This window comes from Ailuropoda melanoleuca, chromosome 6 (assembly GCF_002007445.2).
Source record: "Ailuropoda melanoleuca isolate Jingjing chromosome 6, ASM200744v2, whole genome shotgun sequence".
NCBI lineage: Eukaryota > Metazoa > Chordata > Mammalia > Carnivora > Ursidae > Ailuropoda > Ailuropoda melanoleuca.
This window is the reverse complement of record NC_048223.1, coordinates 88128067-88154945: the sequence shown is the minus strand read 5'-3', so window position 1 is coordinate 88154945 and position 26879 is coordinate 88128067. Positions and strand designations below refer to the sequence as shown.

Genomic DNA, 26879 nt, shown 5'->3' with positions numbered 1-26879 from the left:
ACCATCAGTGGTGACACTATTTTCCCCTTTTCTGGAGACCGCAGATATTTCTTTAAAACCTGGAGAAATGGGAGAATACCTGGCAGGCGATGGGGGGACCCTGCGGTGCCCCAAACCCTCAGAATGCTCCTTTCCAACCCGCAGGCCTCCCACGCCGCCTCCTGTTCTAAGAGCAGACTCGCAGCCAGGGCGGCTAGGACTGTGCCGGTGGCCCGCTCCAGCCCCTGTGCCGGAGCCCAGCGGGCCCCAGTGCATGGGCCCTGCTCACTGTCGAGGACTCAGGGAAGAGCCCTGCCACTCTGCTGTGCCACTCTCTGCCCTCTCCCCACAACCACCCTCTTTTTCCCCTTGACTGTAGAACTCGTACTCGGCTGACGCGACCATGTAGCCCAGCGCCCGCTATTATCCCAGTAAACCTTGACATCCGTGGGATGTCCCATCCAAAGTCATGACCTCTTATCCTTGACCTCTGGGCCTCCACCTCCCTGCACTGCAAGCCACCTGCCTGCCCACGACCCCACCCTGAGCCTTGTAATCCACTGACCGCACAATGGAGACATTTCCCATCCCATTGTTTTTTAACCCCATCAAGACCTCCCACCCACAGTCACTCCTATTTCCTTTCCAGGACAGGCCGCAGGGCCCAGCATCTAGGTCAATCGCACTCCAATACGCTGCTCTTTCCTGGCCGCATTTCCTTGTGTCCCACGCTCGGGGTAAAACCTCCGACTCAAGTGGGTGAAACCAGTTGTTTGCTTTCCTGTGCTTGTCCGGGGCCACTGGACGCCACTGGGGAGACATACACCCCCCGCCAGGCTGGAGCCCTCAGAAGTTTATGCCCACCTGTCTCCACTGAAGCCTCAGTGCCGAGCACAACTTTTTTTTTTTTAAGATTTTATTTATTTATTCGACAGAGATAGAGACAGCCAGTGAGAGAGGGAACACAAGCAGGGGGAGTGGGAGAGGAAGAAGCAGTCTCCTAGCAGAGGAGCCTGACGTGGGGCTCGATCCCATAACGCCAGGATCACGCCCTGAGCCGAAGACAGACGCTTAACCGCTGTGCCACCCAGGCGCCCCTGAGCACAACTTTTAACCCAAATTCCAGCTAAAAAATAAGAAAAGCCGTTTTCTAATTGCCAGAAATGTAAGAAGAAGAGGAGGAGGAGGAGGAAGAAGAAACTTGAAGTTAAGTCAATTCACAACAGTGAGTGGGTCTTAGGCATTGAACACTCGAGCACAAGATTTATGTTTCAAGAGTCAAGACCCTCTCGCCGGATGAGTTGAGAGGTGAAGCCTCAGCCCCCAGGCACGCAGAGAGCTGGATCTGCTCCCTTTTCTGTCAGAGCGGCAGAGGGCAACGCTCCCCATAAAATGGGACGCGAATCCTCATCCCCAGCCCAAGCCACCACACAGAGGGCCAGATGCCCCAAGCTCTTGTGGGAAATGAGGGTCCCAGGTCAGCAGTGTGCGTGGGGTGGAAAACTGAGCTGAGAATCTATCATTAACGTCCGTCTGGACCTAACAGAATCTCCCAGATTCTAGCAACACCGAATATGACCCTGTCCCTCTGGCAGCGTCCCCCATCAGGGGTAGTGAGGGTCTCATGGAAAACATTTCCTGCTGAAGATGAGCTCAAGTGGGGAAAAAAAAAAAAACCCTAGGTATCTAGCCAAGGAGAGCCCACAGATAAAAGAAACAAAGAGACTCAGGGCCCAGAAAGTAGAGATAACAAAGCAACCTAAAAGGGAAATTAAAATAAGAGTGTGTGAAATGTTCAAATGAAATAAAGAAATAAAAACTATAAGACAGGATCAACTAATTACAAAAATGGCAGAGTTTAAAGAAGATCAAAGTTTTAAAATGGCATTAAATTAGAAATCTAATATGACTCGACATAATTGAAGAGGAAAAACTGGACTAAATCGAGAGACAGATCTGCAGGCGCTGTCCCTGTTGACTGAGATGGAAACCAGAAGGGGGAAATTAATAAACGAGGAAAGAATGAGAAGCTACAGCCAGGCAGCTCATGCTTTCATCCCAGTGGTCAAAGGAGAAAACAAAGGCCCTGGAGCTCAAACACACAAAGGAACAAAGCCACGTTTGCCGACTCACCAGGCCAGAGAGCAAACACCAGGAGAGAAACCCACTGAGTAGTCTGCTGAGAGGGAGAGTAGGCAGACTCTCTAGAAGGTTCCAGAAGGACCGTGGGGCTGAACAAAGATGGAGAACTAGCGCTCTGGATGGGACAGAATGAGTTCCTGGGTCTGTACACAGCTGGTTAAAAACAAGCCCCATGTTCCTGGACCAGGAGGGTCTTTACTCCGGCCTGACCCATCAGGGTGACTCCAAGTCCACGATCGATACTCAAGTTGGATACCTGCCGTAGGTTAATTTTTACCCCATGACGGTTTCAAACCTCCGCTTACCTCTGACCTCACTACTTCACCCCACACTCAGCACCTGCAGTCGCCTCCAGACAAAAAAGCCTCAGAGCACGTGGAAGGAACGCCGTCTCCTTTCCGACCTGCCCCCACCCCCTGCCCATTTCCCTTAAATGTCACAATGGAGGGTTTGGGTTTGGGTTTTCCTTCCTAACTAATGTCAGCGTCTCTGCCTGCGCCCTGGCTCCCGTTCCCCACCTGCTTCTTACGGCTCTGGTGTCCCTGTTCTGTTCTCACTCCTGCATTCACTCCTCCTCTGCACCCCAAGAGCCTTTAAACATGTTCAATCCCCTCCTTCCTTAACAACGCCTTCCTGGGGCGCCTGGGTGGCACCGCGGTTAAGCGTCTGCCTTCGGCTCAGGGCGTGATCCCGGCGTTATGGGATCAAGCCCCACATCAGGCTCCTCCACTATGAGCCTGCTTCTTCCTCCCACTCCCCCTGCTTGTGTTCCCTCTCTCGCTGGCTGTCTCTATCTCGTCAAATAAATAAATTTAAAAAAATCTTTAAAAAAAAAAAAAAACGCCTTCCTTGGCCCACACGGCCATCCAGAGAAGGCTGCCCTCCGCTTGTGTTGCCTTCCTAGCAGCCCCACAGCTCCCATGGCGCCCACGGCCCCGCAGTACCCGCCCAGGCCCACGCTCCGTCACCCTTGTGCCACGAGTGAAACACGCGGCTGGGGATCTGGGCAGCGCCCAGGAAGATCATAACATTGCTCAAGAGAAGTCTGGCTCAGCCTGGCTAGGTCCACAGCACCCCCAGGCGCGGGGCCAGCTTCCACTAGCCTTGTGGCTGGTGTGGTCCTCACCCTGCCTGCCTGAGCTGTGGCAAGGACAGGCTACCATGATGTCCCCATGAGGAGCCCGCACAGAGTGTTCAGAGGCACCCCAGGGAGTGGTCAGCTGTGTCCGTTCCGTCTGACCCCCAGGCCAGGGCTCACTCAGCAGAGCTCAGGAGGCAGCAGGCTTCAGGCACCCTCTTCCTGGCTGCTTCAGTGACACCACGGGTCCTCTCCGGCCAGGTAACCCAGGGATGGGTGTCTCTCCGGATGAGGTGGAGGCCCCCAGGTAGGGCCCTCGAGCTGTCCACATCTACCCAGGAGTAAGAGGGAGGGGGAGGTAGGCACAGGGGCAGAATGTGGGTACAGGTGGGCAGGTGAGAGGCACCGAGTGGGCAGGAGGCCAGAGGCCCACGGTATGTGGGACCCAGTGGGTGATCCAGGGATGGGGCTGCTGAGCCCGGAGACCCTGCCAGAGCAGGTGGGGGCCTCAGGGCCTTTGTCTCTGGGGTGGGAGGTGCCTAAGGGACTCCAAAGGGCTGCCCAGCTTCAGAACCACTGACGAGGAGGGGCAGGAACACAGGGCCCAGGGAGGAGTCCTGGGGGCCAGTTAGGGTGGTAATAATGAGACTGAAAATGATGGCAAAGGGTGCGGGATTTCCCAGAAGGGAAGCAAAAGAGGAGCTTGGGAAAGAAGGTGAGGTCCTGGCTGCTAGAGCGGTCGGAACAGAGCCTGAAAAGACAGCACAAGCACGGCTGGGGCTCGCTCTCGTCCCGCGACCTCCCTGGGTCACCGTGCACTGTAGACCCTCAGAGGGCCAGGTCGTGTCTGCACCCATCTCTGTGGCCTGTCCTCCTCTCAGGGTCTGGCATGGCTCTCCGGGCTCTGCTCAGGGCCAACCACGAGAGTCCTATCTGAGGTCATCCTCATAACTAGACTCCTGGGGGTTACCTACCCCCAGATACACGCCCACAGTGTGGGCACCCCCGACATGCACACAGGTGGGGGCAGCTGATGTCCTGAGAAGCCCCACCAATGAGGGTGCCTTGCTTCTGACCCAGGGACCCTCAGAGAGGATGGAAAGTCTGGGCCCCCAAAGGCAGGAGTAGGTCCTTCCTCGGTCTGCATGACCAGAGGCAGGCCGAAATCTTCCTCTTCTGACAGCACCTCACAGCGCTGTAGCCAACGGTCCCTAGTCCTCCGGTCGCTCTGGGTGGTGGCTGGCCCAGCTTTGTCCCCACCCACCCCAGCCGGTGCTTCCAGAAAGAACAGCCTGGAGACGTTGCATGTGGAGGGCAAAGGGTTTTGGACTCAGGGTCAGGAAACCAGAGGATTTTGCATCAAGGGACAACTCGTATCCGTGATTCTGAATGGTTTCCCTGAATATAAAACAATCACACCACCGTGAGGCTATTTCTCACTCAGAGGCCAGGGGGTCCTCGAAGCCCTGGGGGTGCCTCCCCAGGATGGAGGGGCCTCGGGTGGTCCCTGAGGCACTGGTGTTTACCCCGAAAGGCGGGTTAAGAGTTGAGTAGAGAGAGGGTGCTACGGAACATTCTAGTCAGGGGACCCAGGGAGGGCAAACTCCGGAGAGGAAAAAATTAACCTCTTCCCTGGGGAGCTGGCGGCCGCGGTGTCCTGTGGGACCCAGCACAGAGCAGGCACAGAGCAGGGCCCAGAGAACCACTGGATGCCAGCCCTGCTTCTCACACGCAGGGGGACTTGGGCACATTATCTGAACGCTGGAGCCTGTGTCCTGCAGCACATGGAACTCACACTTGCTTCTTGGGGTTGAGGCAAAGAACCAAGGGGACAGAAGGCACACAGTGATTAAAGAGGCCTCCAGACTTGAGACACCTCAGTCAATGGAGGTTGCTTGTCCGTGTGTCCTTTGCCAAGCTCCCCGCCACATTGTTACCGGTGTGGAAACTGCACAATAAAAGAAAGGGAGACGTGGTATCCTTTTTTTTCTATAGATCAGGTCCAGCGAGGACAGTCTGAAACCACAGCCGTTTTTACTAAGTGGGGCCGTCAAAGGCTGGGACTCAGAATTTCCAGTCTACACAACAGCCACAGCCCAGACGTTTGGCAGTGAGTGGCAGAATTCCACAGGCAGGCTCCAGGCGGTGCCTGGGTGCGGCCAGGGAGCCCCAGGAGGGACCCAGAGCCAGGCGGAGCCCCGGGGGTGGGGGGTGGGGGCAGGGGCGGCGCTGGGTGGGGCCTGGGCCCTGCTTTCGCCACCACACCCAATACCCAACCCCAAGGACCTGGCCTGCTCGTGAGGGAGCCAGTCCTGGAGAATCTCGGAGCAGAGGGAGAGCCGACGGGTGGATCTTCCTCTCCCTGGGGAACGGCGATCGCGAGGAGAACAAGATGGCCTGGTGGAAAGCCTGGGTAAGTGGGGAGCAAGCAGGGGCGGACGGTAGGGTTCCTGCAGGGTGTTGGTGGCGAGAGTTCCACTTAGTCAGCAGTCGCACTGTCTGCCGGCCAAGCACCAGGCTGCCCACTGAGGAGGCAAGGGAGAAGAAACTGCCCCAGGCCTAGACACACTCACAGCTAGGACAGACAGATCAAGGAAACTTTTTTTTCTTTTTGAGATTTTTTTTTTATTTATTCATTTGAGAGAGACAGAGAGAGCACAAGCAGGGGGAGAGGCAGAGGGAGAGGGAGAAGCAGGCTCCCGGCTGAGCTGGGAGCCCGATGTGGGGCTCGATCCCAGGACCTGGAGATCATGACCTGAGCCGAACACAGATGCTTAACCATCTGAGCTACCCAGGCCCCCAGACGAAGGAACCTTGAAAGGCACCGAGGGAAGCTGAGGGGCTGGGGGAGTCCAGAGGAAGAGCCACTGCAGGGAGGGTCAGGCTGCTTGAAGCTAAAGGGTATCACGTTTGAGCGAGATGTGCATGTGTGTGGTATGTGTGCATCTGCGTGTGTTTGAGGAGAATCAGGCAGATGGTTCCTTGCAGAGGGAACGTTATGTGCAAAGGCCCAGAAGGATGGGAAGCTTGGCTTCGGAGAGTAGTTCCTCATGGCCTGAGAGCCCTGGGTGGGAGAGCAGAGGGCAGGGGGAGATAGACCTAGAGAAGCAGGCAGGGCAGGTCCTAAAAAGTCTCACAGGGCAGGCTAAGGGCCTTGGGCTTTACCTTAAGAGCAATAGGGAGCCATTGAAGGTCCTTGAGCTAGTGACCAACATGATCAAATCGGCTGATGTTGGAAGCTTCATCAATGCCCACACCTCAGGAGGGCATGGGAGGGCAGGCAGTCCTCCAGGAATCCATGGTGTTTATTCATCAAGATTGAGGAGAGAGGGCAAGAGGACCTGGCCTACGAGGGCCTCGAATGTCTGAAATCTATGCTTTATAGAGGATGAAGGACTGAGGTGGGGAAGACAGCACAGCCTGTCCCCCAGTCTCCCACCAGCTGAATTACCAGATTCTTGGGAGTGTTTCATCTGGGTTTGAGTCCGGGGCCATCTCGTGCTCAGGAGTTAAAAACACAAAGATGACAAGCGGATGACACCTTCTGGGCGGGCTCGACCCCTTCATTTCAGCACGGAAGGCTGCTCCTTCCATTTCACAGATGAGGACACTGAGTCTCGGAGACCCGAGTGACTCGCTGGGTGCCACAGCTAGCAGGCAGGGGTCCAACTAGAACTCAGATCTCTCTCCACCCCCGACCCCCAGCCTCTGTGAGCTACAGTGGATGACCCAGGCTTATCCCGCTTCAGGAAATCTCTCTGTCACAAATGTCACAACCCACGGGCTGCTGGGTTCAGACATGCCAGGCCTGGACAGTCGGGACAGAGAGGCAGCGAGGGACAAGGTGTGGCAGCTATCTGGGCCCCAGCAAAGCAGCCAGGACAGGTCAAGGGCCTAGAGCGGCCTCCAGTTTCTTTCCGGCTGGTGGGAACCTGCTTTTGAGGAGACCGACACGGCAGGGAGAGCACAGTGCTGGGCACCGTTCCATAGTCAGCTGACGGCCTGATTCTGGGCCTTGCTTCCAGCGGGACAGGGGCCCCACCCAGCCAGGCAGGCAGAAGCCTCCTTGCAGGGACCTGGCCATCCCAGCAGGTTAATGATGACCGTCCCTGAGCTATTGTATGCCAGCCATTCCTCAAAGCATCTCACATTCGATATCTCCCTTGAGCCTTATGCCACTGCAACAATGCAGATGCCGGTATCTTCATCCACAGACGAAGAAACTGAGGCACAAGGAGGCTCAGCATATGCCCAAAGTTGCCACACTAGCAAGTGGTAAAGTCTGGGTTTGAATCTGAGCAGCCCAATGCCAGAGCCCAAACTGTGGGCCTTGGAGACCCACAGCCCACAGGAGAGCTGGCTTGGGGCAGGAAGATCACAGGCGGAGCCCGCCTATGACCGGCTGAGGACCAGATGTCCTCTGGGCCCCCAGTGGACCAGGACCAGGAATTGGGGGTTGGGGGCGAGGGTGTGAAAGATCAGCTAGAAGGGCCCCACCTGTGCCTCTCTTACAGAAAGGAAGTTCTCGTCTCCCAGGCTCCGCAGGGCAGCCTCGTGACGGGGGAAGGCAAAGGTGTGGCAGCTCCTGGGAACAGAGCTCTTACAGACAGAGTCACTGGCAGGACTGAGTCACCTTCTCAGTGAAAATGTTCCTGTCTGGACAAGCCCACTCCGGGCATGGGGCCCAGGCAGATTCTCTAACAGCAGGGCGTTTCAGATAGGGAGACCTGGGGCCCTACCCCTCCCTGCTGATATTCAGGGGTCTGATTCCAGGTAACTGTGCTTTTTATCCCCTAAAACCATGAAGTGGGAAGACAGGTTGAGGCTCCTTGGTGCCTCAAAATCACCACCCACTCAGGAAGCAGGTTGACCACCATTCCCACCGAAGCCGACCTCAGACCAGTGACTCAGTCCCGTGGGCTGGCCGGTCCCTGCTGCACAGCGCCGCGTGCCAGCTTGGGGGCAGGGAGAGAGCCCCTCACGGGTGGTGCCCAGAACTTGCACTCCCAGACCACCTGCATTCCTGTGGGCAAAGCTTCCTTCAGTGAAGAGTTCCAGGAAAGTTCACTGTCCCGAAAAGGTTGAGTCATCAGTAGAGTGGGGGGAAGTAGACAGAGCTCAGCTTCTGAGTCAGGCTGCGGGTCCAGTGCCAGCACCACCACTTACGAGCTATGTCACCTTGACAAGCCCCCCGAGTCCCACTCCCTTGCCTGTCGAATGGGGCATTCATGGTTTGGAGACGTCAAGGGGATGAGCATGGCTCTTCTGGCCCCTGAAGCATCTAACACGGAGGCCTGGCACAAAGGAGCTGCTCAAAGGGCTGAGGGTAGTAACAGCAGCTCAGAGTCCACAAACAAGGGCACACCACTGGGCCACCTCTGGGACAACACAGGCTCTTCTGGATGGGATTTGCACAGGGGATTATTTCTAACACTTTCTGCTGAGAAACACAGGGCTAAAAATGAGATAGGAAAATTTGTTACCAGACATTTGATATTCAAGCAAAGGGAATAGAAAGACCTTTTACCTCTTACTCAAAAGCAATATCCCTATAGATAGCCCCACCGATGGCAATCTGCCATGTATTTTCAGGATCTAATCAGGGCTTAAAGGATGGATGGATGGATGGATGGATGGATGGATTGGATGGATGGATGAATAATTGGATGGATGGATGGATGGATGGATGGATGGATGGATGGATGGTTAGATGGATGTATGGATGGATAGAAGGATGGACATGGTGATTAAGTGAATGAATAAATGGATGGATGGATGGATGGATGGATGGATGGATGGATGGTTAGATAGATGTATGGATGGATAGAAGGATGGACATGGTGATTAAATGAATGAATAAATGGATGGATAGATGTGTGGATGGATGGATATGGCCATTGAGTGTCTGGGTGGAGAATGGATGAATAGATGAATGAATGAGTGGGTTGGTGGTTGGGTAGGTGGGAAAGTAGATGAGTGGATGAGGGGCAGACAGAAGGAGTAGGTGAATGGGTGCATGGGAGACCAAACACGATGAGACTAAATTCCTTTCCATTGAGGAATCTCTAAGTCTTCTTCAAATTCAATGCCCATCTCCAATCTCCCTCCACCACTATCCCTCTCCCAGAAACACATACTTAAGAAAGATCATTCATTTTCATCTGAGAAATGCTACAGGGCACAAGGCTAGAAAGCCAGACAAGCCCTTGACTAGAGATTTGGCTCAGGTCAAAGGCCCAAGAACTTTGGTTATCGTGCTTATTTCACAATTTTCAGAGCATCATGCAGTTCTTTCTAAACCTAACCTTCTGTCCCCCATGCCTGTGGACTTGCAAAGGCCCTAGGCTGTCAGGATGCTCAGCCGGGGGCCCTGGGTCTCTACCTTCTTATGAGTACCCACTTCTCAGAAAGAAGGCAGCTGGGCCTCAAACCATGCCTCTCTTCCCAACCTTGTCTGCACACTCTCAAAGCAGCACATTCAGCTCCACGAAGCCTGCCCTCACTCATTCACTGTCCTTGTGGTTTGGGGGTGGGTGGTCCTTTCCCACTAACAGCACTGCCTGTCTATAGTGCGGGACGGAGCTCGGGCGTGGGAGTGGACAGGGCCTGTGGCTTGCCCTCAGACGACACTAGCTGGGAGAGGCCTGGCCTGATCCAGAACCCACACCCCAGGGCGGGGGCGGGGGCAGGAGAGGTTTTGTGGTTTCTTCCCACAAGCTGTGGTTCTGGCTGGTGCCAGCCTATTCATCAAAAAGCTGTTCTGTGGAGGTGGCACGGCAGTCCCACAGAGCCCCAAGGGGACTCACAGCCAGGCCAGGCGGCTGTGGTCTCTCAGAGTTCCCTCACTTAACAGCAGCTTCCCTACATAGCTGACACCCCTGAGAGGCTAACGCCTGAGCCACAGACCCCCCAGCAGATTCGATGCAGCCTGCCTCACCCCCAGAAAGCTACCTCCCGTAGGGCGCACTGCCCTTCTTGTTCCTCTGTACCCCTGTACTCACACCCGGCCGTACCCCCACCCTTTCTCCTCCCAAGCTCCTGTTACCCCAGGTAAACTTCCCCCAGCCTCGGGAATCTTGTCACAAAAGTTCCAAGAGCAGGTCTGAGGCAAGAAGGCTGAGGCAGGGAGACATGTAGGACCCTTCTGAAGACAGCCAGGTGGCCAGGAGCACACCCACGGTCGTTGTCGTGCCTTGTCACCCCAATAAAACCACAGCTGGTCCTTTCTAAGGCCAGCCCCCTTTCCTAAGACTTCTTCCTGGTTCTTGCCTCCTCCTGACACCAAAGGCTGGGTGGCGGCTCTGAAAGTGGCCACAGTGCCACCGTCAAGAGTTCCCCTACCTCGACTCCGCAGGGCTGGCACTGGTGCTAAAGGCTGAGATTCACTCTCGGGATGGCCCCGGGGCGCTGACCAGCTTGGCCCCGCCTCACTCCTCCTCAAGAGGCCCCTCCTTCCTCCTTGACGGCCTACCTGACAGGACAGGCTTCCCTTAGCCAAGGCACCTCATGGGCGCACAGGGCCTCCACCCCCACCGCCCAGGCTTCCCCAGCCCCGAAGTGAGAGAGCCTTATGGCAACTTAGTGGCAAGAGGACCAAGGCGCCCCTTCCTCGCCACGTATCTGCTGGTAACTGTCATATCCAGACGCTGCGGTCTGGGCCAGCAAGGACCCCTCAGGCCTCCCTTCATCCAAGGTGGACGGTCAGGGAGAGCCCAGCCAGGCAGGGGCAGAAGGGACCGGACCCTCAGCCGCCGGCCTGCGGGGGCTGAGCCAGTGCTCACTGGGCAGGGGCAGTCCGCCTGGTGGGCTGGTGATCTGCTCCGTCCCCTGGGCCTTCCCACTTTGAACAAGCCTGGGTTCTTTTGCAGATGGAACAGGAGGGCGTTACGGTGAAGGGCGGCCCCCACTTTAACCCGGACCCCGACGCGGAGACCCTCTACAAAGCCATGAAGGGGATCGGTGAGTGGATGTCCGCAGACCTGCCAGCGGAGGGCTGTGCCTCTCTGGGGTCTGTCCACTCTGCTCCAAACCGCGATTCTCGTGGCTCTGGGTCGGCGGGGGGGGGGGGGGGGGGGGGGGGAGGCAGGGGACACCACGCTCCGGAGATGGACTCCCGGCCCGCCCCAGCATCACTAGTCTACACCCCACCCAACGACAGCTGGAGAAGAGAGAGGCTGAGTCATGAGGGTAGGAGGGGGACATCATCTGCTGTGCGTGCCTGGGCATCCTTGTGTAGGCAACTTCACCCCAATCACCCCGAGCTTTCATGCTCACAGAATGGCCTTGGGAACTCTGGACCTGTGTGTCACTGGAAACTCTGGATGGGATGACATTGGGAGCTCTGTGGGGCTGAACTGGGCCGCGCGGGTTCCGCAGCTTCCCCACTCTGCTTGGGCCTGGCACAGGCAGCCTCCTTGCGGTCTCCAGGATGCGCATTCCTGAAGCCAGCCAGGGCTTGCCGTCCTTTCTAGATGAACCTTGGCGGCATGTTCACGGCCTCTACTTCCTGTGAGATCTCTGCTGTTCCCTCCACTTCCCAAAGGAGGGAGCAGATGCTCTGGGCAACGAGGCTGCTGGGCCAGGACTCAGATCTAGTTTGCTGGGCCCTCGGTCCTGACCTGCCCCCACTGCCACCAGCACGAGAGAGAACAGAGTAGAAGGTCCTCCTGCCTGAGCACCAGAGGCCCCGGGGGATGTCCAGAGCAGATCAGATGATCAGAGGGCCCTCAGATTCTGCCACTCTGAGACTGGCCCTGGGCAGCACCCCAACACCGTGTGGGTGGGAGGTGCGGGAAGGACGGAAGGATTTACTGCCTAGGGGTCCTATCTACACCGTGAAAATCGTCAGGTCTGGGAGCTCTCCAGGCCGTGGGTGCCCACTGCTTGGCCCCCAAGCAGCTGCCCTCCCTCCTCCTCAGCCCCCTTAGGGCAGTGGGGCTGCTCACACTGTGCACCCCTGCAGGGACCAACGAGCAGGCCGTCATCGATGTGCTCACGAAGAGGACCAACGCCCAGCGGCAGCAAATCGCCAAGTCCTTCAAGGCACAGTTCGGCAAGGTAAAGGGGGACAGGGGGCTTTCCATGGGGCGGGGGGCGCTGGGGGCACTGCTGCGGCCGGAGACACCTGGGAGGCAGCTTCGCTCTGGACAAGGCCCTCGTCTAGAGGCCAGCTTCTAAAAGCAAGGGGCATATAGGGCATGCTTATACTAAAAATATTATTAATTGTTTATCTGAAGTTAAAATTCCACTAGCCACCCTCTGTTTTATCTGGTTGCGTTACTTACAGTCCCCACACCCCTGGCTTGGCAGCAGGCCTGAGGGCCGCTCCACCCCTCCACCCCCGTCTCTCTCACCGAGCTCCTTTACCTTGGCTCCATGGCCCCATCCTTGAGCTGTGTCCCTGCCTCTACTCTTTACTCACCCTGGTCCCAGAGCCTGGGATGCCCATCTCACCCACGCACAGAGGTGCCGGTGTGGGACGCTCTCTTCATGTCAGAGCTTCTGTGTCTGTGCCGGCTCCCTCTGCCTTGAGGGAACTCCAGGGGCAGGGAGACCATGCGCTGGACCCTTTTCTCTCTTCCCTCCCTCCACCACCGCAGGACAGAGCCAGGCATTGGGGTTACTATGTAAACACAGGAACAAAGGCACACATCACTGTGGCTGCCAGAGCCTCTGTCACCGCAGGTTCTGAGTTCGGAGATTTAACGCAGGAAGGTGAATGATGAAGCCTGAACATTCCAGGGGGGCGCCAATGCGCACTTTTTTTTTTTTTTAAATAATTTCTTTCTCTTAATCTTCACAACTGTGCATCATTCTCTGCATTCGGTATCAGGGGAAACTGATGTTCTAGGAGTAAGTGCACAAGATCCCAGAGCCTGTAAGCAGCAAGGTTGGGATTTAAATCCAGGTCTGACAAGGCCCTTGGTCCTTTGCTGTGCTGTGCACAACAGCAGGCTGTGGCCTTGTGGCTTCTTGCGGAGACCAGCGCCCTGAGATAGATTCCTTAACTCAGTCCTGCGTTCACTGATGCCCATGGGCTATGACGGGATTTGATGGTGAGCAATGGCAAACACGTATGTTGGGCTTCCACTGTGCCCAGCACCACACTGAGAGTTGGGTCGAGCCACACACATCTCTCCACCAGTCCCCTAAGCAATGGTATAACGCAGGAGAATCACTGTCTCCCTTTCACAGGTAAGGGTAATGATGCTCAGAGAGGCTACATTGCTGGCCCGAGAAACCCCAGCACCAGCTCACGGTAGAGCCCACAGGACTCCTGCCTGCGCCTCCAGGACTGGGTGCCACCCAGACCCCTGTACTCAGGGGGGCACCACGTCCAGATCATTGCCTGTCCTTCCTCTTGCATTAGGATCTCACCGAGACCTTGCAGTCAGAGCTGAGTGGCAAGTTCGAGAGGCTCATCGTGGCCCTCATGTACCCACCATACAGATACGAAGCCAAGGAGCTGCACGATGCCATGCAGGTAACTAAGTAGGTGGGGTGGGGGAGGGGCAGAAATGCTTACAAGGACTGGGGGGTGGGGGTTGCTGCTGGGGACGCCTTCCCCAAGACAGCCTGGCACTGGGACCTCGGAGCTCCCTTCCAGCCACCCTTTGGAATGGCCCAGCCCGGTGAGCCTGCCGCTCGCTGCCCAGACGGGCTGGCGTCCGCTGTCATGTGGCCACGAGGGCGCCAGACTCAGCGCTTCTCATGACAGCGCCAAACCAGGTGTGCAGGATGACAGAATGACATCTGCAGTCTCTGCCCGGTCCCTCGGATCTCCTATGACTCCCACTGCTCCTTTAGCACTCGCAGAGAGTGAGGAGAGAATCAGGGTCCAGCGAGTATAATCATCTCCATTGAAAAGACACTCACGGGGTGTGCCTGCCCGGCATTTCCCATCCGTTCTCGCTAATGCACCTTTGGGGTGGGCCGGCTCTTTATCCCTGAGGACTGATGAGGACACCTAGGCTCAGCGAGGTGGAGTGGCATGCTGGAGACCACCCAGCACGGAGGGCAGAGCTGACACAGAGCTCTCCCGTCGCCTCACCTGCCCACAGGAGCCGCCCCTGGAGACTAAAATGGGTGACTTCCCCCAGTAACGCTCTCCAGCAGAGGCCCCCATCGGAGGGGGCAGTGTACTGACTGTTCTTCTGGGGCTCTTCCTCTCGCCTCTTGACAGAAGAGGGTGTGGACAGAGCAGGCGAGCCCAGGCAGAGCTCTCCAACAGACAGAGATTTTTGTCCACAGGGCTTGGGGACCAAAGAGGGTGTCATCATTGAAATCCTGGCTTCTCGGACCAAGAACCAGCTGCGGGAGATAATGAAGGCCTATGAGGAGGGTAAGGGAGGGTGCAGGGCCTGGACGTAAAGGCTCACGTGGGAATGGTCACGAGCTTTGGCAGCTGAGTAGGGAATGAGAGACAAGCAGTGCACTGGGCCTTGCTGCAAAAGACCCTTTCCGGGCCTTTCTACACCTGGGTGCCGAGCACCTGCTGTGTGCCCAGACCTGTGCCTGATGGTCTCTAAGCCCCCTGAAGCCCAAGGGATGCTGGGGAGAGGGATATGTACCCCACACTCTCTGCCCCTCGAGGGCTTGGCAGCGCTGTGGGTCCCGGGCTGTGTCAGCACCTGGCTCCTTCCTGGCCAGGCACGCGCTGACCCTGGGGACCATGCAGGGCCCTGTTGCAATGGGGGCCGTGGACTGCAGGCCAGCTATCATGGAGCCTACGGAATGCAAAGCAAGCAGAGGCCAGCCTGGCTTCCATGTGCTCTGCCTGGTAGACAATGTGCCTGAAGGTTCAAATGAAGTGGAGCTCGGTCGGGAGTCCCGGGGGGCTCTCTGGCCTGGCCTGTCTCTGCACTTCGAGCCGGGTTGCTTCTCATTCTGAATGACCGCCTGGAGGTGGAGCTGCTGCCGTTCAGACACCTGGGCAGTGTGTCCACGCCACTGACACGTCCTTACCAGAAGGCTTGGATTGGGAGAAGTGTGGGAAACGGGGCTGGGAGGAGGAAAGTGGGTCTGTGCCTCATGGTTCTGTCTCCCCTGCAGACTACGGGTCCAGCCTGGAGGAAGATATCCAAGCAGACACCAGTGGCTACCTGGAGAGGATCCTGGTGTGCCTCTTACAGGTATCAGAGCCCAGGCTTCTGGGCGTGCCTTGCCCTGAAGGACCCTAACAGCTGGGCTCCAGGGAGCAGTTCTTGGCAACAGCTGCTGGGTGGGGTGGAGTCAGGGCCTTGGTACAGCCGCAGTGGCCTGGGCTTCTTGGATACCTCTCAGTGTGTTTGGAAGATCCTCACACCTGCATGTCCCTGACACAGCCACAAGGGGGCACCCCAGAACTGGGAGGAGAGTGCCCTGTCACCGGGCAGGTCCTACACACCACACCCCACGCCTGGCACTCCGCTTACCTTAGCTCACCGAATCCCCCAGCTCCCTATGAGGCAGCCCTTACTACTCTCATTTTACCGATGACAGAATCTGGCCCTGGAGAGGGAAACTAGCCTGCTAAAGTCCCCCTAGCCAAAAAGCAATAGAGACTTCTGCCCTCCTGCCTGGCTCTCCCCGCGGCCCCAGCTGCTCTGCTGGGCTAGCCTGCTGACACAGCCACCCCTTCTGTTCCTAGGGCAGCAGGGATGATGTGAGTGGCTTTGTGGACCCAGGACAGGCCATCCAAGATGCACAGGTGAGGCTTCGTACATACACCCTCAGCAGCTTCCGCCCTGTGGGCCACCTGCCCCATCCTCTGGGGACAAAAGTCTGGAAGCCTCACCCAGCCCCTCTGTCCATGAGGGTCTTCTTTGACACTAGGTTAGGCTGGGACCCAGCTCAGCTCTCTGTAGACATTTACCCTCTGGTGTTCCAGAAGGAAAGTGAGGGTGTCGGGGAGACTCAGGAACAGGAAGGGGAGGGATGTGGGAGGGGTCCACTGAAGCTCTGTCCTAGCATGAACAGCGCATGAACCTGGGGACCAGATGGGACTATTCAGATCGCTATAGTTCGGTCTGCTGGCAGAGTGCTTAGAGATGCCCAGAGGCAGAGCAAAGCCCCAGCGGGAGGCAGGGGAGTTCCCAGAGCAGCTTCTGGCCCAGTATCCAGAAGGGATTTTAACCTCTCAGGGATAGCAAGAGGAGAATGCTGACCTGGTGGGTGGATGGGGGCTGACCCTCACCTCCTTGCTTTCCTTCACTGGCTTCTTGTGGCTGCCGCAATGCTAGGATCTGTTCGCAGCGGGCGAGAAGATTCACGGGACCGACGAGATGAAATTCATCACCATCCTGTGCACACGCAGTGCCACGCACCTGATGAGAGGTACCCGGGGGGGGGAGGGGGCAGGGTTCCAGCAGGGTGCCCTGGCCTCAGGGCCCGTCTCTTAACGCAGGCCATCCAGTGTGCATCCTTGTCTTTTCATGACGCTGGGGAGAGAGCCAGGGAGACTGGGACCCTTTCCCTGGCAACCAAGGGTCAGGGGTGACACATGGATGTGCAGTCTCAGAGCTGAGACGCTGGGGGCGTCACACTGAGATCTGCATATCCCTTAAGAGAAGACATCTCTCTACAGTGTTTGAGGAATATGAGAAAATCGCTAGCAAGAGCATTGAGGACAGCATCAAGAGCGAGACCCATGGCTCCCTGGAGGAGGCGATGCTCACAGTGGGTAAGAGACGGGGCTCAGTGCTCAGACATGCAAGTGTCCGCAGCCAGGGGCCCAGGGGGCGGCAGTGCCCAGGGTGGCAATAGCAAGCGACTATGTCTGCCTCAAGGGACGCCTCCCGCTCCAGGCCACACACACGTACCCTTCAGCCCAGCACACTGGAACTCTTACACCCTCGTGTCTTCAGTGTGCCGTGTCCTGCCCCCATAATCCCTGTGCTGTGTGAGTACGCAAGCATGAGTGTGAGCATGGCACATGTGAGAATCTGTGAGTATATGAATGTGTGTGCACATTTGCACGATTATGCCTGACCCAGGGCCTGTGCTCACCCGCGGCAGCCACACAGGGAACGAATGGCTCTGATTATAAAGCCCTAAAGAAAGTCGCTTGTCTGGACCTTAGCCAGGGACCTGGTCTCTGTCTCAGTGGCTCATTGAAGAAATGATGCATCATTGGAGTCCAAACTCAGTGACTGATGGTCTGACCCTGGGGAGCACTGACAGCCTTTCTTCAAGCATGACGTCAGGTCTACTTAGGAGGACCTGTTCCAGACTACATCTCGGGGTGCAGCACTGAGGTCCCAGTGAGAGGAGTCATTGCACAGTGAGGAGCTGATGCCCAGGGGCAGAGGGACTTTACCTGTCCTCCCTCCCATGGTGGAGCCAAGGTCAGGGCCCTAGGGTGTCCCCTCCACCCCAGGCTGTCCCCATTCTGTGCCGGGCAGCCATGGGAGCTCCACAAAGTGTCCAGGTCTTTCGGGGTGGACTGGGACATCTGATCGTCCCCCACAGGCTCTGACTGCTGAGCAGCTCAGCACACCCCCTGCTCTAATCTCAGCGAGTCAGCCCCTGCATTGAGTTTGAACAACGTCCTGAATAAATCTTCAGGCAGGGCAAAGCTAAGGTGTCCAGTGCCTTACGGTGCCAGGAACTGCCTGTTCCCTTCTCCTAGAAGACTCCCACCATTCATTCCACAGGCGAGGCCAGTGCAAGGCAGGCAGGTCAAAGAATGAAGTCACACCATGCCATCAGGGCAGCTCGAACACCTACCTCCTTCATGCAAAGCCCACGTTCTTTCTGCTGCCCTGAGCCAAAGGGCCAACCTCCCTACCCAGAAGCCTACTCAACAAACAGGGGTCCGCTCTCTGGGCCAGATGTCCCTGGGTGCCCTAGTGCTCCAAGGCTGGGCCCCACTGTCACATGGAAATTCAAATACAGGGACCTTCCAGATTAAGTGACGAGTAGAGTGGGCACTCTGAGGCCAGTGGTCACCATAACTACGGCTCCTCCATGGAGCTGAGCGGCTGGATTCCTGGCAAAGCTGGCCCTGGGGTGTAAGAGCCCAGGGGCTGCCCTAGATGGAGCCATGTGCAGATGGGCCAGCCCCGCAGACCCCAGGGCATTTACACCTCACCCTCTGCCTGCCCGCTCTGTGCCTTTGGACCTGTGCCCAGCGCCCCAGGCTTCCTTCCCTGCCCCACCCCACCCAATGCCAAGCCTCTCGTTTGGGAACTAGGCAACACGTCAATAAATAGGCCAAGAACTGCATAATGCTCGTGCTTAAGATCCGAGGCAAGACGTAAATAAACACACTTGTACGCAATGCCCTCTACGGCCGCTAGTGTTAACAGAGCTCTCCTGTCTGCCAGTGAAATGCACCCGGAACCTGCACAGCTACTTCGCAGAGCGACTGTACTACGCCTTGAAGGTAACTCTTCTGCCTTCTGTGCCCCCTGCTCTCAGCCCTGCTCAGCACCAACCACAAAGCCAAGTTCAGAGCCACCACTGCCTTCCACACTTGGGTCTGCTCAAATTCCAGCCTCTGGTAATCAGAATGCCATAGTTCTCAAAGGGTAAACTGAGTCCGAGGAAGGGAAGCCGCATCTCCTGAGGGCTGGACTGGAGCAGGTGTTTTCACAGGTGTGCATTGCACCGACCTCTTACCACAATCCTGTGACATCCGTGTCATAACGGCCGCCCTAGAGATGGTGGAACTGAGGCTTGTGGTCAAGGTCACACACACCGGGTGACTGGCAGAGCCTCCATTTGAACCCAAGCCAGCCCAGCTGTCCTGTTCATCCACCACGTGACCTCCTGGAGAGCGCACAGGTCAACACTGCCAGGAAGTGAAGGCGCCCTTTGAATGGGCGTCAGAGGGAGATGGGCACACATGGCACTCAACTTCCATGCACCTGCCAGGGGTTTGTCTGTTGTCCAAGAGGCTGCACTGGGCATTCAAACAGACATCCCAGCCACTCGTATAGGTGGAGTTTCTGGCACCTAGAACCAAACTGGGAGATAGTCAGAGGAATTCCCTGAGCCCGAAGTCAGTGCCCACCTTCTGTGCACTGACACCACCAGAAGTTAGAGCCCCAAGTTCTCTGGCCAGGAAGTGAGAGAGGGCGTGGGGTTCCCTTGGCCATTGGCGCCATCTGACAGGAGACTAGTTAAAGATGAAGGTAGGCAGGAAGGTCCTGCTTGTGAATTGGCCACGTAGGCTGGATTTCCTGACGTTGCCCCTCTAGGAAGAAGTCTTATTCCTGGAGCAGTGAGTGTTCCGTGTCTAGAATCCGATGTGGCAAACCACACACAAACAGCACGTTGGGGCATTTGGCTCCCACTAAAGGCAGAAACCTGGGTGAGGGAGAAGAGATGAAGGGAACGGAAGCCCTGAATCACTAAGGCACCCCTCCCAGTGCTTCACCCTCTTGAAGCGGAGGCTCATTCCTGCGTCGCCGGCCCCCTATGAAAGCCCCCCAGCCACAGAGCACAGCTGTGTCTGTCCATCAACACAGAGACACACCAGAAAGGCAGGCAGTGATGGCTGGTTGCTTCGTCCTGTCCAGGGAGCAGGGACGCGCGATGGGACCCTGATAAGAAACATCGTTTCGAGGAGCGAGATTGACTTAAATCTTATCAAGGGTCAGTTCTCGAAGATGTACGGCAAGACCCTCAGCAGCATGATCGCAGTAAGTCGGGAGTTCCCAACTCTACCCCAAGTGTGAGGCATTCCTGGGAGATGCGGATGCTGGGACCAGAGTCCTACATCACATGTGTCCATCCCCTCCCAGCGGGGGTCATACCCATGCACTCATGGCCATACGGTGTGTATGGGGATCGGCAAGAGGGTCACTGTGGCTAGGGCCTGGAGGGGGCTTGGGCGGGCGCAGAGACCAGACCGTGGAGGCCCCTGTGCTTGGTGCCCAGAGTGGGCTTTGCACTTGAGTTATGGTCGCCCCTGTGGAAATGACACCAGGAGCCCTTGCCAAGGAGACCACAACTGAATGTCAATGACAGTAAGTAGTTCAGTAGGACTCGGGCAGCAGCTTTCAAAATCCAGACTGCAGTAGTCCCAGCAGTACGATTTTACAGAGAGAAATCGGACGGGCTCCAGCAGGTTACCTAACCAGATGCCAGTCAGTGAACGTTCTGGAGCTGAGAAAATGCACAGTGACCACCACACCACCACATTGCCGTAACGTTGAGAGAAACAGCTCTTCTAGAAATTAATGCAAACGAGGCCTTGATCATTTCATTAAGAGAAGTCAAACCTTGAGAAGTATGTCCCTAAGTGTCCACTGGCTCTTAAGTCAAGTCTCTAGTTACTCTATAAATGTCCGCTGTCAGCCACACTTTCCAAGACACACATAGCTCACAACATGTTAAAAAGACATTTCTGCTTTAATATGTTTCAGAAAGGGGCAGTGGGTAGGTGGGGGTGAGGGGTGGAATTATTCTTTGCCTTGTGATTGGCTTTCCAGCCGGTCTTGTCAAAAGACAAGAGGGCGACCCACAGACCAGCGCACACTGAGCAAAAGGGTAACTTTGACCCATCCAGGGTGTAGACTTCATGATGGAGAAAGACTTAGCAGGCTAATTAACACATGATCAGTATAATCGATAATAACGTCCCCTGTCTGGACATATCAGAGCCCACCCTCTTTAGGTTTTGCCTACAGTTGTCACTTAGGAAAAGTGAGTTGAAATTGTGACTCAGGTGGCCAAATATTTTCTTTTTAGTATAGACCACTCTCTGTAGATGTCATCAAAGCAAAAAGGATTTCCAACAGTGATACCAGCATTAAAAACCCTGCCTAGAAATTAATAGGAAAATTTATAAAAAACTGCATGTATAACTTTAGACACAGGCATTTAAAACGACAGACAAAGTGAATCATTTTCTGAAAAGCACAAAACAACACAAAAACAAAAATACCGTATTACAAAAATTGTGGAAAGAAAGAAAGAGGGAAGTGGGGAAGGAGGGAAGGAAAGAAGGAAGGAGGGAAGGAAAGAAGGAAGGAAGGAAGGAAGGAAGGAAGGAAGGAAGGAAGGAAGGAAGGAAGGAAAAAGGAAAGAAGGAAGGGAGAAATTTAAATGTGGTTGAAACTACCAGAAGATTTCAGGCCCAAATGATTGTACAAGCAAATTTGGTTAAAAGTTAAGGACTAGGTGATTCCCATGCAGCAGAAACTGCTACAGCACGTAGGACCGGGGAACTAGCCCAGCCCCATCACTTACCGAGTGGCCTTCCTCTTGCTCCCATTTTCCTCAAGCACGTAGAAAAAGAGTTGGGTGATAGGCCCTCCTCGGCTTCCCCTGGCTCTGTGTGCAGATCCCGGACCAGCCGGACCTATCAGGACCTGCCTAATAGCAAGGGGGACCTGGTAGACCACAAAAATGGGGTTCAGCCATTGGCCGTGTGGGGTCAATCCCATTGGGAGACAGATGCCACTTGACCCCTACGTGAACCAGCTGCCGTGCAGGCAAGCCCACGCTTCTCCTGCTGTGCACGCCTCACCACATCTCAGCAAGGCTCATGTCAGCATCACCGTCATTTGACAGGCGAGAAGGAGTCTCAGGGCAGTGACAGGACTCGTCCCAGCCACAGGGTCAGTGCATGACAGAGCTGTGGTCCAGGTTCTGCGTGGCCCCAAAGCCCGGGCTCTCCCCACTGCATCCCCTGCCTCCAGGTGTGGCACTGGGCAGCCTGCTCGCTGCCTCGGTTCCCTGATCCGCAGCTGCAGGCGTTGAGCAAATGATGGGTTGTGTCGAATAAACGAATGATTGGGCACGCTCGTGTCCTGGGCGGAACGTGGGGAAGGGCCCTGGGGCAGCTGATGGGGCTAGGAGGCCATCGAAATGCCTTCCCTGCTGCAGAGCGGGGCTGTGTCTGCGATTCATTTCCTACATTAAGCTCCCCTGTAGTTAGTAAGGGAATCAAAAGGAGACACAAAGAAGTATCCTGAGATGGCACCAAGAAGACGGGTGACATAGTGTGGGCCTGCGTCATAGGACCCCGCACAGGGATGTTGCCAGACCTCTCCCCAAGGAGCATCACTCTTAGTAATAACCGTAGCTGACAAATACCCCTTGTGACTCCCCTGTCCCTCCTGTCCTCAGGGAGACACCAGTGGCGACTACAAGAACGCCCTGCTGAACCTGGTGGGCAGCGAGTCCTGAAGGCTCAGGATAGAGCAAAGGCCAAGAAGCCGGAGCCACCGCGCCCTGCCTGTTCAACCTTGGCCATGCATTGGGGGGATGGGGGGGCCCAACTTGCCTTTCAGTCTTCTATCTCCCAGCTTCCGGTACTTTCACGTCAGTTCCGGGTGTGAGCGCAGCGCCAACCTTAGCATAATCTGGCCTGACAAACACCTCGGCACGAAGGGGCTGTTTCTTCCTCCCCACCCAGGAGCTTCCCAAGCTGACCTGGTCCCAGAGCTGCCTGGGCCCAGTTTACACAGATACCCAGCCCCACCCTATCTACTAAATCAGGATCTGCAGAGGAAAGACCAGAGAATAAGGAATTTTATTAAGCAGCTCAGCTGATAAACCTCCCTGAAAAGCCACCAGGAGGCTGGGAGAGCCCGTATGTTTCAGAGCGCACACATGTGAGCAGCTGAGGCAGAAACACATGCATTCAGGCCAACTGGGATGCCACTAACATCCGTTCATCTAAAACCATTAGGCTGTAAGCAGAATGAAAATTCTCTCCCTGTCTAACAGAGAAAGCTTCAAATCAATGTCCCGACCCAAGGACACTGTGCTCAGTGTGACAGGCTTAGCCAGTCCTTGCTCAGAGTTGCTGCTCTTTCCTTTCCTAACACAAGTGTGGACCGCCTCTCATCCCGGCCCCATGCCAAGACGTGAAGACGCCTCTGCTGTGCTTTTCAGAATAATAAAGATGGTACATTCGGATCTAAGTGCCTTTGGGTTTTTAGCAGTGACCAGAGTAGGACCGATTTAATTTGTCCGTGTTCATAAAAGACATGTGATTATAAAAAGCTTTTGAAGGGGATGAATCAAACCTGAGTACACAGGTGGGCAATTCCCCACAGGGACACGTTGAGCAAACTGTGCCCGCAGTCATCCTGGGGACAACTCGAGTAAATGAGGATATTTCCTATCGCCTAAATCCTGATTTCTCAGAGGTGGGGGGAGTTCTAAAAGTCTCGTGCTCCTGTTCCAACCTGTGGCTTGCCTTGCTTTCGTAGCATTCACCCAGGGGCATCCAGTTGTCCTTGGCTGCCTCCAGGGATGGGGACTCCCAACCTCCTTGGACAGACCCATCTTCTTCCAACAGGAGTGATCAGCAGAGCTCTTCCTTTAACCGAGCCAAACCCTGCCCCACACAGCCTTCTGCTCCCGACTCCCCATCTAGGGCCACAATGCCTGTCCCTTCCTATCCTCCCTGCCTATCTGAAGACAGCCCATAGATTCCACTAAGACATCTTCTGTCAAAGCCAAACGTCCCCAGTCCCTTCAACTGTCCCTCCTGGAGCCTGGTTGGGGGCCACATCCCCTGACCATGTTCTAGTTTGCAAACTGCCTCTTAAAGTATGACCCCGAGGAGCCAGGCAGATCGGAGGGATGGAACAGCAGGACCTTTGCGCTCACACAGGTGAGAGGTAGACCCCAGCTGTGCCCTGTGCTGGCTGTGTCACTCTGTCCTAATGACTTCCTCTCTCTCTCTCTGAGCTCGGTTCCCTCACTTTAAATGCAGGAATGCATTTACCAAGTCCTAGCTATTCGCTGCATTTCAAACCACCTTAAAGCTACCAGTGTAAAACCATCATTTTACGGTGGTCATGGGTTCTGCAGGTCAGGAATCCAGCCAGGGCCCAGGGTGGATAACTGAGCTCTTCTCCAACAAGTCTGGGGACACTGTGCGGAAGACTCAAAGGTTTGGTGGAACGTGACAGCAAGATCCTGAAATCATCTGGAGGCTTCTTTCACTCATGTGGCTGGAAGGCTAGGCTCAGCTGGAAGTGTCCACCAGCACGCCTACGTGCAGCCTCGTCCACATGCAGAGGGTGGTGGGGCTCCTCACACGGCAGGTCGGCGCTGCATCGTCTTCTGGGATGCACCTCGGGAGGCCCCCATCACGTTCACCAAGCCCCGGTCAAAGAAGCTTCGAGGGAAGGAGACACAGCCCCCAGCTGTCCATGGGAAGAAGCTCCAAGAATTAGGGGCCACTGTCTTAAATCATCAATAAGTAGCTTAAGTAACTGAACAACCCCTGACCCCCTGAATGCAGCTGTGGGTGGGGCCGAAGCAGGGTCCCAGAGGCCCCCCGCAGGGCGGGCTGCTGTCCCTGGTGCTAGAACCTCTGTGGCCAGGCCAGGCTCTCAGGTGGTCCTCATTCTTTAAGTTTGTTTTTTCTAATTCAAGTCCTGCCCTGAACTTTCTTTCAGTGCTGAGTCATTGAGTCACCTTCTGCCTTTAGAAAAGACTCAGAGGATTTCTCTGCCGCGCAATCCCTTCGGAATGCCGGTTCCCTGGGCAGAGGATTGTCTTGCGGCCCAGCCCAAAACGAGCCTGATGCGGCCAAACAGGAGCCTCGAGCAAAGCCCTGGCCGCGAGACAGCTCAGCAAACACTGCCGTGTCCGCTCCGTGCCCGGCAGGGGGAGCCGTTTTAGCGGAGCCGTGCAAGTTCGTCCATCGTTCCTGATGAGCACAACGGAGCTCCCTCTGGCCCCACAGGGCAGAAGCGGGTCTCCTGAGATTAGAGAGATGCTCTCTTCCCCTGGGGTCTCAGCTAGAGCAGCATGGGTGGCGGTGTGGCCTCCCCGTGAGGTGGCTCCTGTCTAGATGGGGGCCGTCCGCCTGCTAGCTGTTACCAGCTGGCGGTCATGGCGGCAGGGGAAGGGGGTGCTGGCTGCCAAAGGGACTTGGCCAGGACACTGAACGTGTCCTCGGCACCTCCAAATCCTTTTTGCTAGAATAATCTTTTGGGCACTTCTGATAAAACAGACACAGTCCTAAGGTACTTTTGCAATTGTTCTGGGATTTTTTTTCTTTCTTCTTCTTTTTTTTTTTTCTTTAATGCATCTGTGCCCTTAAAGATAATTTGGGGCCTGGTCAGTTTGATTTCAGCAAAAGAGAAAAATGAGAAGCTAGGAGCTCCCTGATTGTGGCCTTGTCATAGGTCTAGAATGAAAACTGTTCTTTCCTAACTCTACAGGAGATTTTATACTCATAAACTCCCCCCTCTATCCTTAAATGCAAGACACTTCATCCTCGGACACTAGACCTGCTCTCTTCCTTAGCAATGCCAGCTGGTATGGAAGAAGGACCTAGTACACTAAGTTCAGGTTTTGTCCTACGGCATGATTTGAGACAGAATTTTCATTTGGTGCCGGATTCTGTGAGCTCTCCAATGGCTTTCATAAATTCCTTTTCCAGGGGCTCCTGGGTGGCTCAGTCGTTGAAGTGTATGTTTCGGCTCAGGCCAGGATCCCGGGGACCTGGGATCGAGCCCTGCATCGGTCGCCTTGCTCAGCGGGAAGCTTGCTTCTCCCTCTGTCTGCCGTTCCCTTGCTTGTGATCTCCCTCTCTCTCTCTCTCTCTCTCTCTCTGTCAAATAAACAAATACAATCTTTGAAAAATAAAATAAATAAATAAATTTCTTTTCCTCTTAAACTATCCAGAGCGGATGCTCTTGTGAACAATTCAAAAGTCTCTCTATTACGAAGAATCCATGCCCTTATGGCATCAGAGAATAATACCTGCTTGTGCGTCTCCCTCCAGAAAGCTGGGAGCCCAGGAGCCCAGGAACCTGGTTTTATTCATTCCTGAACATTCAGTGCCTATCGTCTAGCAGGCACCAGATGAATATTTTTGAATGAATGAAAACAAACAAGATGACAGGCTTTGGGGGTGGGAGGTCCATCTAGCCAGGGCACCTGAGCCCAGCCTTCATCATCTCTGATTCTGAGAAGCTGTGCTGGCCTCTTGGACTCTCTGAGGAGGCAAGCCTACTCCGCCAGCCCTAATGAAAAAAATCCTGAAAAGATCTAAGGGGGAAGGCAGCTTCTCTCCATTCCTTTGGCACCTACGTGGCACAGGCCCTATTTCAGTTTAACACTGCATGATGAAGCAAGCCCAGTGGGGCGTGTTCTCGCCGCCTCCCTCACCAACAACCAGTCCATTGGGGCACGCACACACGGCCAGAACCAGACCCATGCCCACCAGCATCGGCTTCACGATGCTGGAGGGTGAGGGCGAGCTTATGGGGCTTGGCCTCTTTCGGGTTTATCCTTGAGCAGGGGAAGGGTCACCTTGCTGAGGACTGAATACTTGGGCAAAATCAGGATCGTCTCAGCAAAGGAGTAAAGGGAGGAGAACTGATTTCTGCTCAGCACGCACCCTACACTTCTGTTACCATGGCCACGCATTGCACCTGCCGCCAGGTCAGGGCTGAGCAGGGAAGGCTTTTACGGAAGGTGATGCTGGAGCTGAGTCTTGAGCAGATTCGGTCTTGAGCAGGTAGACTAGACTAGAAGGGGGGGAACAATCCAGGCCGAGGGAGGAATGCAAACACAGCAGGGCATCTGGTCTCAATCAGATTATAGGAACGGTATGTGCAGGCCTCCTGAGGTGGGAGAGTCCAAAGACAAAGGTGCTGTCAGGAGGGGAGTCAGGGCAGACTCAAGCTATCAGACTGAGACACTCAAAGTATTTCCAGGGACAATGGGAGCTTTTAGGGGTCATCAGGGGAGCATCTGGGAGGGGTCTGGGGAA

The 26879-nt window shown here is 55.6% G+C and overlaps 1 protein-coding gene across 1 annotated transcript; it reads left to right on the top strand.

The window, feature by feature from the left end:
* Window positions 1-5456: 5456 nt before the first annotated feature.
* Window positions 5457-23058, top strand: LOC100477293 (annexin A8). The gene is made up of 12 exons (XM_002915396.4): window positions 5457-5612; window positions 11068-11158; window positions 12162-12256; window positions 13569-13682; window positions 14450-14540; window positions 15251-15330; window positions 15828-15887; window positions 16420-16513; window positions 16764-16859; window positions 18505-18563; window positions 19702-19824; window positions 22259-23058. Exons 1-12 carry the CDS (start codon window positions 5592-5594, stop codon window positions 22316-22318), a joined length of 984 nt encoding a protein of 327 aa, XP_002915442.1. The 5' UTR covers window positions 5457-5591; the 3' UTR covers window positions 22319-23058.
* The last annotated feature ends 3821 nt before the right edge of the window (window positions 23059-26879 follow it).